The sequence below is a fragment of the Fringilla coelebs genome (genome assembly GCF_963513975.1).
Source record: "Fringilla coelebs genome assembly, chromosome: 9".
Taxonomy (NCBI): Eukaryota; Metazoa; Chordata; class Aves; order Passeriformes; family Fringillidae; genus Fringilla; species Fringilla coelebs.
This window is the reverse complement of record NC_140067.1, coordinates 9,941,970-9,955,387: the sequence shown is the minus strand read 5'-3', so window position 1 is coordinate 9,955,387 and position 13,418 is coordinate 9,941,970. Positions and strand designations below refer to the sequence as shown.

The 13,418-nt window shown below is 51.3% G+C and overlaps 1 protein-coding gene across 1 annotated transcript in view; it reads left to right on the top strand.

Moving 5' to 3' along the window:
- RNF220 (ring finger protein 220) overlaps positions 1-13,418 on the top strand; it is a 217,791-nt gene that overhangs the window by 80,358 nt on the left and 124,015 nt on the right. Inside the window, exon 3 of the mRNA XM_084211595.1 lies at positions 8,090-8,164. Coding sequence (XP_084067721.1) covers positions 8,090-8,164 — 75 coding nt within the window. The remainder of the gene's footprint in view (positions 1-8,089; positions 8,165-13,418) is intronic.

Here is a 13,418-nt window from a genome sequence, read left to right as displayed (position 1 = left end):
CCTGTTTTCTGTGGCTGGGCTTGATCTGATCTCCAGTGAGAGGGAGGTTAGAGAGACAGGCAAGCATCTGAAGATCCACCCATGGCTGTTCTCTGGGTGAGGGCTGGCCCTGGAGAGCACTCTGATTGTCTCATCCTGATTGTCTCAAGTCTGGTCTGTTTCCTTGACAGAAAAGACTTGCTGAACTTTCTCATCCCGACCCTTCATCTCTGAGGTTTTGTTGGGAATGTGCATTGTCAGGGAGTAAATCCTTGCTGCTGGCAAGCCACAGTGTGCTGGGAGGCTTTAAGCAGCAGGTGTGTGTTGTGCACCTCCTCACAAATACAGCTGAGCACCCTCCCTCATAAGGAGCCTTCTTGGGACTGACCCAGAAGCGAAAGCACCTTCTGTTCAGTTGCTTACACCCCTCCCTGCTCTCCCAGCCCTCTGGAGAGCAGCCTGACCTCGTTCAGTGAGACAGCAAACACAACCTCCTCCCAGGCAGGCACGGATTCCCAGATAACCCCCCGGCTTTCTGGGGGAAGTGCAGGCTTCAGAAGCATTGTCTCTTTGGAAATTAATTTTCCTGTCGATTTCCTTATTTCTCTTAATTGATGAGGGGCAAGTCATAGGCGTGTTGCCAGCGGCACCAGCCACAGCCTCCTGTAGGTATCAGTAGAGCCAAAAGCACTAGCGCCGAGGGTTGGGGAGTGTAATGAACTCTCAGAGGACTCGTTGCAGCTCAGCCCATGCTCTAGATTAGCTGAGGAATCATCTGGCCCAGCTATTAACTGTCCCATTTAACATCATAAATTATTAACCTAATTTTGAGGAGGGTTGGTGACGGATCACGCTGATTTTGTCCGCTTTTCTGCAGCCTCTCGCACAGCCTGCTGGTGTAGAGTAAGCCACGGGCAGGGCCTGAGGGTCTGTGCCTCCAGAGAAGGGGCACAGGGCAGCACAGTCAGGGGGCTGCAGAAGAACAGCTCTAGCTCCTCTTCCAGAGCTCAGGGAGAATCTTGAGCAGGGGGAATCCCCCCACCATGTAAGAGCTGCCCTGGGGAGGAGCAAAGCCACCCATTCCTCATCTGCACTCATGTGAGGCACATTTGCACCCCTGTGCATGGCTGTTCAGGACCTCTACCCCTTGGTGGGTACTAGTATGTGCTGGCCACTCTCGGTGGAAGTCCTTCCCAGAGACATTTTTTAGCTAGCTGAAGCTCTTAAGTTCACATGGCAAAGGCCTGGAGTCAGGAGTTTTTCTTCCTATGCTTGTTGTAGACTAGAACTTGTTTGAAAAGTTTCCTTCCTGGGAAAAGTTTTAAATAAAATTGTGGGGGAAAGTGGATTCTTTGCTATGAAAGTTTTAAACCTTTCAGAAGGTTTTTTAAAGCCAATTGAAGTGTAATGAAAATTTAAGGGATACCATCCTTTACCCTTAAGGGAGACTATACCTTTGTCTTTCTTTGAAAAGAGAGATGTGTGCAGGAGGAAGAGGCTAAGAGTTGCACTCAAACCAGCATTTCTTTTAATTGAGTGGAAAAATTTTGAAATCATTTGGTCAGCTGAAAAAAACCATACAAACCTGAAGGAGAGCAAGCTCTGCAATCCTTGTAAAATGCCTCTTTCATTCTGGCATCACCAAAAGGACTTTTTGTTTTCCCACAAGCAGCTGTGCCGCTTGGTGCTGCCTGTCTGTGGTGTGCGAGCACACGGCCCTGGGCTGGCCTTGTGTGTGTCCCCAGGCTCTGTCCCACAGAGGGGTGGGGGGTGGAATTTGGAAGCCAGCATTGCCCCAGTCCCACCCCTCTTCAAGGCTGCACAAGATTCAGTGGCTGTAGGGCCAAGCATCACTGCCACACATCTCCGCACATGGACATGCTTGGGGTCAGGATTAGCAGGCTGAATTGACATTAAAGCACACCCCAAAAAAAACCCGAACAAAAGCACAAAGAAGTGCTTTTGGTTATGGTGAGAACATGCAAAAGTGCCAGAGTCTGTATTAAATTCACAAGAGCCTATACCACTAACCTGCTCATCTCTCAGTACCCACCTACTAACCACAATTCCCTGTGGCTCATCGTGTGCTTCCTGCCACTCTTTCCCTTAAACAGACAAACAGGGAGTCCTGAATTTGCAGACTCACAGCATTAGTGTTCTCATACTCCCTGTGCTTGATGTCAGGCTTTACACATGTAGAATAGAGGAGGAAATTGCCTTTGCCAGCGGCCCGAACCTCGTGCACGTGCAGTACAGACCCACACAGGACTGATGGCCAGCACACGGATATAAAATACAGTGCCCTGCCATAAAACATGCACTGCTAGTCTATATATTTTGCAATCCCTTTAAAGATTTTTTTTCTTTAAACCCCTCACCCTAGCTCCCTCCCCATTCTCCCCCCCAAAAAATTATTATAAAGAATTATTGCCATTAGTACGTCTTTCCCAGTGAAAGGAGAAAATCGCCTCATTCATAATTTATACCCTCAATTACTATTAATAAAGAAATATTTCAGCAGAAAATCGCCTGGGAAAATTACACGTAACATTGCATTAACATTCTATTTGAACATTTTCATCACATTTGTTATAGAGTTAATAAGAGGGATATGCTCCCCTGACTTCTTCATGAAATTATGGGCTGCCTATGATAGTTTAATCTTTTAGACTTTATATAATATATTCACTTTACTAATTGAGCTATCCAAGGAGCAGTTAGGGATGTTCTTAAACGTAGAAGACAAAGTAATCAGGGCCGCGACTTCCTGACAAGAAGATCTTCTTCCGGAGATGAGGATCTGCACATGTGAGGGGCACAGACGTATGTGTTTGTGTGCAGACGTGCCATTCCATTAGCCCTTCCCTTAAAGTCCTCTCTGTATTTGGAAGTGAACATGAATGAAGGGTGGGAGTGATTTTCTGACTTTTGAAATATTCCCCAAAACTTCCATTTGTATTTCAGAGTGAAAGGGGGTCTGGTGAACTTGAGCAAATAAAGTATTCTTTTGGGAATAGGAAATGCCCAGCATGGGGAACTTCTCACAAGCAGCACTTCATGTAGACAAGCCTTTATGCTCAAATTCACCCCCACCCACAGTCATGTACAGATGGTCTCCAAAACTCTGGATAGGGAGTTAGGCTGGAGTGTGCAACCCCTCTTTTGCACTTCCTGGAGCTTTTGCTTCACCATGTGATGTCATTCAGGACACATAGTGCAGAAAGGCTTCCCCCCACCCAGGCTACAAACAAACCCAAAACTGGGCTGTAAGCAAGAGGTGAGGTAGGTGTGAGCAGTGAGATAAGGAGGCACTTGGAAGATGGGCACCATGACAGTGCCACCATGGCCATTGCTCTGGACAATCTGTCTCCAGAAAGTGTAGTAACAGGAAGGTTTTGGTAATTCGCTCTTCTGCTCCTGTGCCTGAAGCAACTGGAGCCTTGGTCCAGACTCAGCTGCTCTTGGACCCTTCCTGGCACAGATGCAGAATTGGGCACTGAAATTTGAGCCCCTCTTCCAGTCTGGGAGCTGAACCCATGTCAGGGTCTCTCTGTGAGATCCTCCTTTCCCCTCCATAGGCACACAAGGAGCCCTGTATCACAATGTGTGATCCAGGACTCCTGGCTTCAAGCAGGAGGCTTCCCAGGGCAACATCAGGAAGTGTTTTCCACCAGGTCTATGTGAGAAAACGCTGCATCATAAGGGTGCTGAAGGTTGCTCACTCATTAAGCCTAAGTGGGTGTAGCCCCTAGCAGGTACAAAGAGGGGATCCATCACTGCAGAGCAGGTGGCCCTGCTGCTGGGGATGAGGTGAGCCTCTGTTCACTGCCCTGATAAAGGAGGCTGCAGTAGCACAAGATCAGCTGCTTCATTTCACATCCCACCCCCTCTGCATCCACTGAGACCAGGCATGGACATGGAGAGGTGACAGGGCAGAAGGTGGCACACAGGCTCCTGGGTGAGAGTTTTCATTCACCCCTGAAACCACTCTTGGGCTCCCAGCCTCTCCAAACTTATGGCCAATGCTGACAGCAAGCCAGAGGTTTAACGAAAACCTTTCATGTGTTGGGATTCATTAGCTAGAACTCATTAAACAGCAAATAAGAGCCTGGATGTTGCCAACTGAGTCCTGGCGAAAGGAGCTCCTGCAGGTGAGGCAGCCTGGGATGGCAGGAGACCCCCATACTGGAGGGCAGGCAGGTGAGGTCCCATCACTCTGCAGCAGAGCAATGCCAGTGCATACCAGAAGAGATGGGAATCAGTGTAGGAAGTGTGCAAGGGGGCTTTGGCAGTAAGCAGCCCTCCTCCAGCTCCCCAGGGTTAGTCTGTTCACAAAGCCTTCCAGCCATCACATCTATCCAGGCTCAGCCATTCAGACTTCTGGAATGGCACCCAATTCTGTCATCAAGAAGAGGAGCTAAGCTCCTGCCAGCCTTGCCTTCCCAGCCCTTGTGAGACCATCAGGAAGAGGGGGATGGATGACTAACAGCAAGAAAAAAAGTGACTGCAATGTAAGGCATGGAGAGCAGAGCATCCATGCATGGCTGCTCTAATGCTTTCATGGCGGAGCATGGCTGTTCCCAGCTGGCTTCACATGGAATGCACTGCCCACTCACTGCTGAGCTTGCAAACAATGTTTTCCTGGGGGTGGTTTGCCACCAGCCAGCACCAATGGAGGCTGTAGCCCCCTGGACCACCACAGAACTATGCTGGACAAGCAGCAGCCCATGCAAGCCCACATCTCCTCATTGCTTCCCAGATGGGCAGGGGGCCACAGAGCAGCCATGTGCGCTAGTACATGGGGAGTGCAGGGAGTTGGGCATCTTTCCAGGGACCACATGGGCAGCCCAGGAACAGCAGAGGCCAGGGAAGGTGAGCCTTCAACTGTCCACCCCAGAGATGGCCACTGCCTGGCCCTGGGCAGGATGGACCGTGCTGTAAACAGGACAAGGCTTGTAAACAGGGCTCCAGCTGGGACAAATTTAGCCCTTTGGGGTTGCAGCCCTGGCGCGGCAGGACACGGTGTCAGGGTATTGTCGAGAGGAGAGAGGGAGAAAGAAGCTGAATAAACAAACACAGCTTGTCCCTTTTTCTTTTTTCTTTTCTGTTTTTTTTTTTTTTTTGTCCCAGCCGGACAATTGTTGTTTCAGCCGGACAATTGCCCTGCAGATGGAGGGAGCAGGCTGGAGTTCAAGTGAATTTGGCTTCCAGTGCCTCCCTTTTCACATTGTGTTTTCACATCAGAATGTATCCTGGCATATATGGGGAAAGTGTCCATACCTCTGTGTATGGATAACGGCATGGATGCTCTGCTCACATCTTTGGGCTGGCCCACAGGGATAGGGGCTGCTTTGCATCCCAGGTGAGGCTGAGCAAGTTGGCATTGTCTATCATGCAGGACTTGGCTGTCTCTTTATGCACCAGAGTAACACTTGTGGGTGTCCAGTAGCACATGTGCAAGGTGGTCTGTGCTCCACATGCATCTGTATGTGCTTCCAGGGGTAGAGCAGCTCTGGAGGTGTCCCTCCACAGCAGAGGGACACTGTGGAATTGAAATGCTTTGCAGAACTTTAGAAACAGAGATCAAGACTCGAGTTCCTTTTCTCTTTTTCTGTCAATGGGTTTGGACAAGTCATATTCCCTTGACAAAATCATCTGTGATCTCTGAAGCAAAAGGCATGAATCTTTTCTTCCAGTCCTGCTCTGTGAGGATTGAAGTCTTTTTCTAAAGGCCGTGTTTGGACGCAGCCTAATTTTCACATCTTAATTTTATTTTTCTCACATCTTTCTCTGACACACACATACACACGCATTCTTCTATTGGAAAAACGATTTTAATACCCATGGCACATTGTCCTGGTGTGATATAAAATCCAATGACATGTGGCATTTGGAAAAGGTCACTTCCCCCATCAGGATTCATTATCCTACCTCATCCTGGGAAGCCATGGGGTTGCCCCCTCCTCTGCGGATCCCTTGCCCCCTCCCTGGCTACAGGACTCAAGCAGGGAGAGGGGATGAGGCATTGGGTGGCCATGCCATGGACCTTGCCAGTGTCAGGCAGTTTCTGCAGCAAGGGCTCTTGTTTCGTGTTTGATGCCCCTGCACTTCCTGGTGCCTTAATTTTCTTCCTGCCACACAGCAAGAGACTTACAGGGATGTGTTGCTGGAAAAGCTCTGTGGGGTGCACGGCAATGGGTTTGGCTTTTGCTTGCCTTCCCCTGCTCACTGTTCCCTGTTTGTTCCCTGTTGAGTCAAGGCTGGCACTTGCAGAGCCTTTGTTCAGCTCAGTTTCATAAGGGAAACACTCCCCTTCCCTGTTTCACTTGTCCAAATTTTTGGCTGGTTTGGCTGGGAAGTGCCTGTGCATATTGGTGCTCACTGCCACCTAGGCAGAACTGAGAAGAGAAACTGGAGAACACACAGAAAGCCCAGCTCCTCACCAGCTTCCCCACCAAGCATGGGGATGCTCACAGCAGGGCAGGAGTGACAAACTCTCCTGGTGTTCTTGCATGTTTTTGCCTTTCCTTGGACTTACTTCTGCTCAGTCTTTCCCAGAACCACTTTTGTCCAAGCTGTTTCCAGCCCAGCCTGGAGCTATTCCCTGGAGGGCAGAAGGGTGCAGGTCAGACTTGCTGTGGAGGTTGTCTAGGGGCTCTTGGGGGATGCAGTCCCTTGCAGAGCCAAGCATGGACTGCTCACCATGGGCTGTTCCACAGGAAGGGAGCCAGGACTTTTCCACTTGTTCACTAACTACCTTGGGGTACCTTGGCCAAGTCATAACCCTGTTCCCCAGCTAGAAGGGAGGGGAGAGGTGAGGGTGGGTGCACTGAGCATGCAATGGGTTCTAGGCTTAGTGGGAAGGGCAGGAGGAGGGAAGCAGGAGCAGTTTTTACTGGGTGCAGAAGGATTATATTTGCAGCAGGGAGTGGGGTTTAATGCTTGATGAAGATGGCTTCTCAGAGTGCTGAGGGTGATGGTGACTGGAGCCCCTTCCTACCATATAAACACCAATGAGTTATGGGTACCCCAGCCTCTAATTACGCAGTCAGCCCCAAATTGGCTGTGTCTAACGAGGCTGACAGACTAATATCTCAAGAGCCCTTAATGTGTTATCATCTCTTGCTGTATGACCTCATATTTATAACTGCTCTGGTGGGAGGTTGAGAAATGTCCTTCTCTTCTCCAAGCCCCCTCCCCAACTTTCCCCCCCTCCCCAAGAGCAGCAGCTCTTCAGCCTCATCTGTTAGGATCAGGAGGAGAGAGGCGACTTCTTTCCATCCATCATCAGAGGAGTTCACGCTATTAGATGATTAAAGACATTTTTTATAATATTTGGAAGAGGCTTTGAAATGTCTCTCAAACAGTGTGATTAATGCCTGCTTAACCCTTGCCTGGCTGGGATGGCTTGGTGGGGAGGCAGGTGCATCCCAGGGCAGGACTCCCTGGGCATGTCAGCAGTCACCCAGCCGTTGGGCACCCCAGGCCCTGACAAGGTGTGATTCATGAGCGTGGGGCACCTGCAGGAAGCTCTGGCCTCCAGGCGGTTCCTAATGCACCCGGGGACTTTGTGGTTTCTGAGGCTGCAACGGTTGGGGCAGAAGGAAGCCCCGTCTGCCCCCTCTCCAGCACTTCCACAAGAGGCCCCAGGGCTGTGCCAGTCCAGGCCTTCAAGCTGAACCATTCCACGCTGATGCTGTGGGTTCCAAGGAAGGGCAAGGAGAGGGGGTGGACAATCCGTGCCCATTCCCAACTGGCCTGAGCTGGTGGAGCGCTTGCTTTCCTAATTTCCTGTTCTTTCTATGCTGTTGCTCCAGGTGAAGTCTCTCACATAAAAAGATGAAGTCCCTCTCTTAGATGCTCCAGTAGGATCCACCTTTAGGGTGTTGCAACCTTGCTCCAAGGTTGCCATAAAGACCCATGGGGCTGGTGGACACATTCACACTAAAATTGGTGTCAGCACCTGCCGAAGGCCAAATTACTGGTGTTCCCTGATGTTAGTTCCCTTGGGGGAGTGGAGATTTGGCCTCAGATGGGGGAAGTATGCCCACCTCTTTTGATCATAGGCACAATGTTTCATAATCTCAATTTCTTGTCAATTGATTGCCAGATAGAAGCGACAACCAAAGAGGGCCCCAGGCGTCTGCAACTGCCACTCATCGTATGATTTTAACTCTCCCCCTCTGTAAGTTTGCATTATTTTCTTCTTGTTGTTGTTGTTATCTAAAGAAATCTCCTCTCTCTCCCCCTCCAAAAAACCTCCTAGAAATTTGAACACCTTTGTTGATTTGGTATTCAGTGTATAAATAGCTAAGAAGGGTTAATGCATGATTAATAGGTGTTTTATTAAAATGGTTATTCTGTCATTATAGAGTCAAAAGGATCAATAGATTTCTTATAATCATGGCTTAAAATCATCCTTAACACCAGTGCTTATGGGCTTAAAACCTTGGACAGGGCATTTAGAGGACCTGTGGGGGCACGGGGGGGTCTCCTTTTAACTCCTTCCAGCTCTTCCGCCACCTGAAGTGGGACTGTTCAGATGGAAAAAAGACAACATGGGGCTGCACATTCTGTTACAGTTACCATCCACCTTATTATTGATGGGTATTAAAATTGTCACACCTGAGTGACAGAAAAGGGAAATGGAAAGCAGGAGAAACTGGGGATGCAGCTGGATAAATGCTCTTTGCCACAACAGTCAGCAGCATCTGAGTGGAGCAAGGCTGGGGCACGGCCAGGCTGTCTCTGATCCCTTAGGTGCCTCTGCAAAGCAGCAAACGTTGGCCAGGCATCGCCCATCACAGCCTGGCTCTTTCTCTGAATTGCGCTGCCTTTACACCAGGGGAAGGTGGGGGGGATTCCAGCCTTGCACAGAGGTGAAATCATGTGCCTGGTGTGAGGCAGTGTGGCAGTGGCCAGGGAGGACCTGCCCAATGCCACCTGAGTCACCTCAGCCCAGGGGCTGCTTTTCCAGCAGCTGGGTGATGGTGGGTCTGGTTGGCCCAACCCTTTGGGATGTCTGTTCCAAGCTGCTGTTTGGTAATTCCAGGAACACTGTGACAAATCCCAGAGACGCTGAGCTGCCGACCCCCAGTGCGAGTTCTCTGCAGGGGGAGGTGCTGTTTAGACAGGCTGACACGGGGGCATCTGAGCCAGCCCAGGCAGGGGGAGTGCAGTGCCCCTCTGCCCCCTCACTGCCCCACACAGCAACCTCTCCTCCAGCAGAGGGGAGATGCAGAGGTCATGCAGGGGGTCTGTGGTGCAGCCTGGACAGCAGTGCAGAGTACTGCAAGAGCAACTGGCGCTGTTTTCTGAGTGATTCCTGAGTGTTTCCTGAGTGATTTTGGCAGCCTTAGCTGTGGATGTTGGCTAAACCACTCATGCAATGGAGACCTAGACCTGCTGTCTAGTGAGCAGAGCAGATGTTGGTGCGCTGGGACCAGTCCCGGTGGCCTGAAACCCCTCCCCATGCCTCCGTTTGTCCCGCCCAGGTGCATCTGTGCCACTTCTGTGCAGCCCCTGGTGCTACAATCCTGCCCAAGGTTGCAGACTCTCGCTCAGAGGCTGGTGGGGTCTGGTGCTGTCTGATGATTTGGCCATGCAGAGTGACTCTGCTGCAGCCCCCCTCACTCACTCCCTTGCCCTGCATGAGGGCTCAGCCCCACTCCCCACCAGCTCTGCTCCCTGCCCAGCCCCACAGCCCAGGCCAGCCAGCTGGATTCAAACCAGTCAAGGTGACATAAAGTCGAGGTCATCCTGTTACTTTCCCTTTCTCATCCCTGCCTCTCCTGCACTCAGCTGTTTCAGGCTGGCTTGAACAACTCCCACCTCACAAGAAATCCCAAGTTTACCCCATCCAGCTGGCAGGTGTACCTGGCACAGGGATCTCAGCCTGCTGGAAGGATATCGCTGCCTCCACCTCCCACCCCCACCAGTGCTCTGCGTGGGGTTGGGCAGAGATTTTCCAGACTCCCTGCATCCAGCCCTCTCCATTCCTGTCTCATCACTTATTTCTGGGCTATTATGTTAGACAGGGAGAATTTGTTTCTGTCCAGAGGAGATGCCCGGACAGTCTCAAACCTCTGAGGATTTATCATATTGAGCTTTTGTTTGTGGGTCTCCAGGACCCTCTGCCCCACAGCCAAGCCCAGATGTTTCTCTGTCTCCTCCATGGAGCCTGGTGGCCCCCAGGACCACTGACCCTTCTCTTCCCTGATGGATGTCCAGTCATGCAGCTTCCCCACAGCCTGGTCACACACATGCACGCCAAGGCTGCTGCTGGGGGCAGGATGCTGCAGTCACAGAAGCAGGGGACATGTCTGTCTTACCTACCAGGAAGGTGATGGCCATGGCTCTTTCTGCCTTTGCTTCCCAGGGCTGCCAAGGGAGGTGGCCCAAGGCAGAGCACACTGGGCTCCCAGCACAGGAATCTCCTGGGATACTGAGATCCTGCTCAGCCACCCTGGAACTGGTGGGGGAAGCCTGGGCTTGTCCCTTTGAGCCCCCAAATTGCATCCCTGCTTGCCTCCCTGCTCCACAGCAGCTGAGCAGCTGGAAGGGCTGGGCACAAGCAAGGTGTGACTCCCCTTGCTTGTCTTGGGGGCCAGCAGGGACGTACCCCTCATGTCTAGTACAGCTGAAACAGCAGCAGCCGCCTGTTCTGAGTGACAAAAGGGTGACAGTCGGGCAACTCTATATCTAAGCAGATGTTCAGCTGCCTTGTGACCAGGGTGGGGAGTTTGGGCTCCCTCCCAACAGGTTCAGGTCTATTAGGACAGAGCTATTGACTAGCACAGTTAGCAGCTGGGGTTGTGTTTCCAAATCACCACCACTGCTCTGTTAGATGGGACCCCGCTGGTCACCAGCCCCTCGCTCACTTTCATCCTGTCACAGAGGCCCCTGTGTCAGTGACAGAAAGCTGATCTGGAGGGCAGTGGAGTGTGACAGAGAAGGAAAGGGGTGCAGGGCTGGTCCACCAAAGCACCGCCCCTGCAGCCCCATCCCCTCCCTGGCTGCCCACATTCCTCTGCAGCAGCGCCAGGAAGGGGGGGACCAACCTTTGGCATGTTTATTGACACTCCCTGAGTTCATACTGTGACTCTACAATCTTTCCCTGAGATTATTAAGAATTAATTGATCACTTTTATATTCCCCCCGATACCCGGTGCTGCTTTGCGACAGGCGGCAGGAGGAGGGAAGGGAGGCGGGAGGAGGGTGGGGTGTGTGTAAAAAACACACTGATAAATGTTAATTACTCTTTTACAGCCCTTGTCAAATTCCAGAGCAAGTCGTAAATTCATTAAACTCTAACGGATTAAGCACATGCAGCTTATTTAGTCGCCATAAACAAGATCATTTGGATGTTGATTTTCCCCTTTTTATTGCTGCAGCAGAAAAGAGGAAAAAATCAGATGAGGGAAGCAGTTGGTGGTTATGAGGGAGTCAGAAAAGTTTGGATTTATTTCATATCTTGTTCCCTTGGTCTGTGGCAGCTCTTTGTAGTGTATCAGCCCTTTGGTTGTGGCAGCGTCTTTCCAGGGAGTCTGGCCATCCCAGGAACTGTGTCCATACCCCAAGCAGCATGGGCAGCCCTGGGATGGAAGAGCTGTGTTGTACAAAGGGTGTCCATGTCCTCTCCATGCTCCAGCAATGTCTTTATAATGCTGAGGCTCTTAAAGACCCAAGCGAGACCTGAATGAGCAGAGATGGGATGTTTGAAGACCTTTCAGTGATGTTTTAGCTTGTGATTGCTTCTCTCCTCTCCATCATGCTGAGAGGTCTCCAAGGGTAAGTTGTCTCTAGCAAGGCTCATCCAAGGCTCTGGGATGCAGGAGTCTGCTCTCAGTCACCCTGCAAAGGACTGTGCAGACCAAGTTACCATAGAAGCAACTCTGCTCATTCTGGGATGTTTCAGCTCATTGAATGCTATCCCCAAAGTGCTGACTGTGCCCAAGTGAGATGACCCCTATCAAACTCAGCCAAGAGAGAGGAGACAGGAAAGGGAAGTCATGCTGTTAGGCAGGGACATGGTGCCTTTGGCTGCTCTGAACTCAGGAATGTGGCCCAAGGTCTGCCAACCCACCCAGTGAGCCTGCCATCCTCTGCTTGCCTGTGTTAATAATCCAGGCTGACCTCCTGAGCTGTGGGAGGGGTGGAAGGAGAATGAGAGGAGGGTCACGGAGATTAATTAATACTCAGGACTCTAATTACAAGTTTCTTCAACGCAGGACTTCAAATGAGGAGCAGGCTCTGAGGCAGCCCTGAGTCTTGCTGCCCCTCAGCTGGCCCTGCTGAAGTACCCACTTCTGCCTTGCAGGAGTGGTTTTACTGGGAAAGGGATAGCAAGTGGAGGGTAGCTGATGCCTGGGCACCACCATCTCCCACTACAGCTCCAGGGCTTCAGGCTGTGTGTGTCCAAAAAGTTGTCACACTGCTGCATAAATCTGTCCGTGCCTTGGGCTGAATGTTGGAGACCTGATACAATCCTTAGCGTGCCCAGCTCCCTTCCTTGGTCCAGTAGGGCAAGAGCAGGAGGTGGCCTGGGGGAGCAGAGGTCCTTGGTGGGTGTCACAGCCTGGCTGTGTGCAGTGGAGGGTGCTCCACAGGTGTGGTGCTGGCAGGAGCCGTGGCACTGCTGGTTTTGTGGTGCTGATCAACCATCTCCAGCAGTGCTGGCCCTGGGACACAGCTCTGCTTCTCCAGCCTCTCCTAGCCTCCAGCAAGGCTGTGCTTACCAGGAGCTGCAAGCAGCCATGCACTGCAGGCAGCAGAGGGAACTCTAAACACCTCACTGGAGTGCGCTGCCTGGCTGGTGCCAGAAAAATTTTGGGCTTTTACTTTAGAGTCCTCAGCAGCCCTTCACCTAAAGGAGGTGACCTGGGACTGGAGGGATGCTGACTTGCTCCCACCCCATCTTAGCCCATCTCTGAAATGGTACACACCCAGAAGGTCTGAGCTGTGAGTACATGCCTAACTGTCCCAGCCCTGCTCCCGTCTGCATTTGCCTCTTGAGGGGCAGAGGGAAGGAGAGGAGCTACCAAAGTGCTCAAATAGGACAGCAAGGAGCTGCCAGCATTCATAGCCTCATTCCTAGCAAACATTCCCCTCACTCAGCCTTTGCACCAAGTACAATGTGCACAGATGTCAGCAGAAGCATCCCTGCCCATCAGATCCCTCTGTGCTTTCCTGATGTGTGGAGGTGCCCTCCAGAGATCTCCCTGGGGTTCTGAGTGCAGGTAGGGCATCCAGGGGTTAACGGAAGGAGCATGTCCCATGCTAAGCAGTAGCTAACAGCCACCAGCTAATAACTTTATGGCTTCAAAGCAGGGCATTTATCATGCTGAAGTTTGTTTATCCACAAGTTATATAGCACATTATACCAGCACTGTGTTTGGCTGATAAATTCTCTGTGACAAGCAAGGCTACCAGTGGGGACT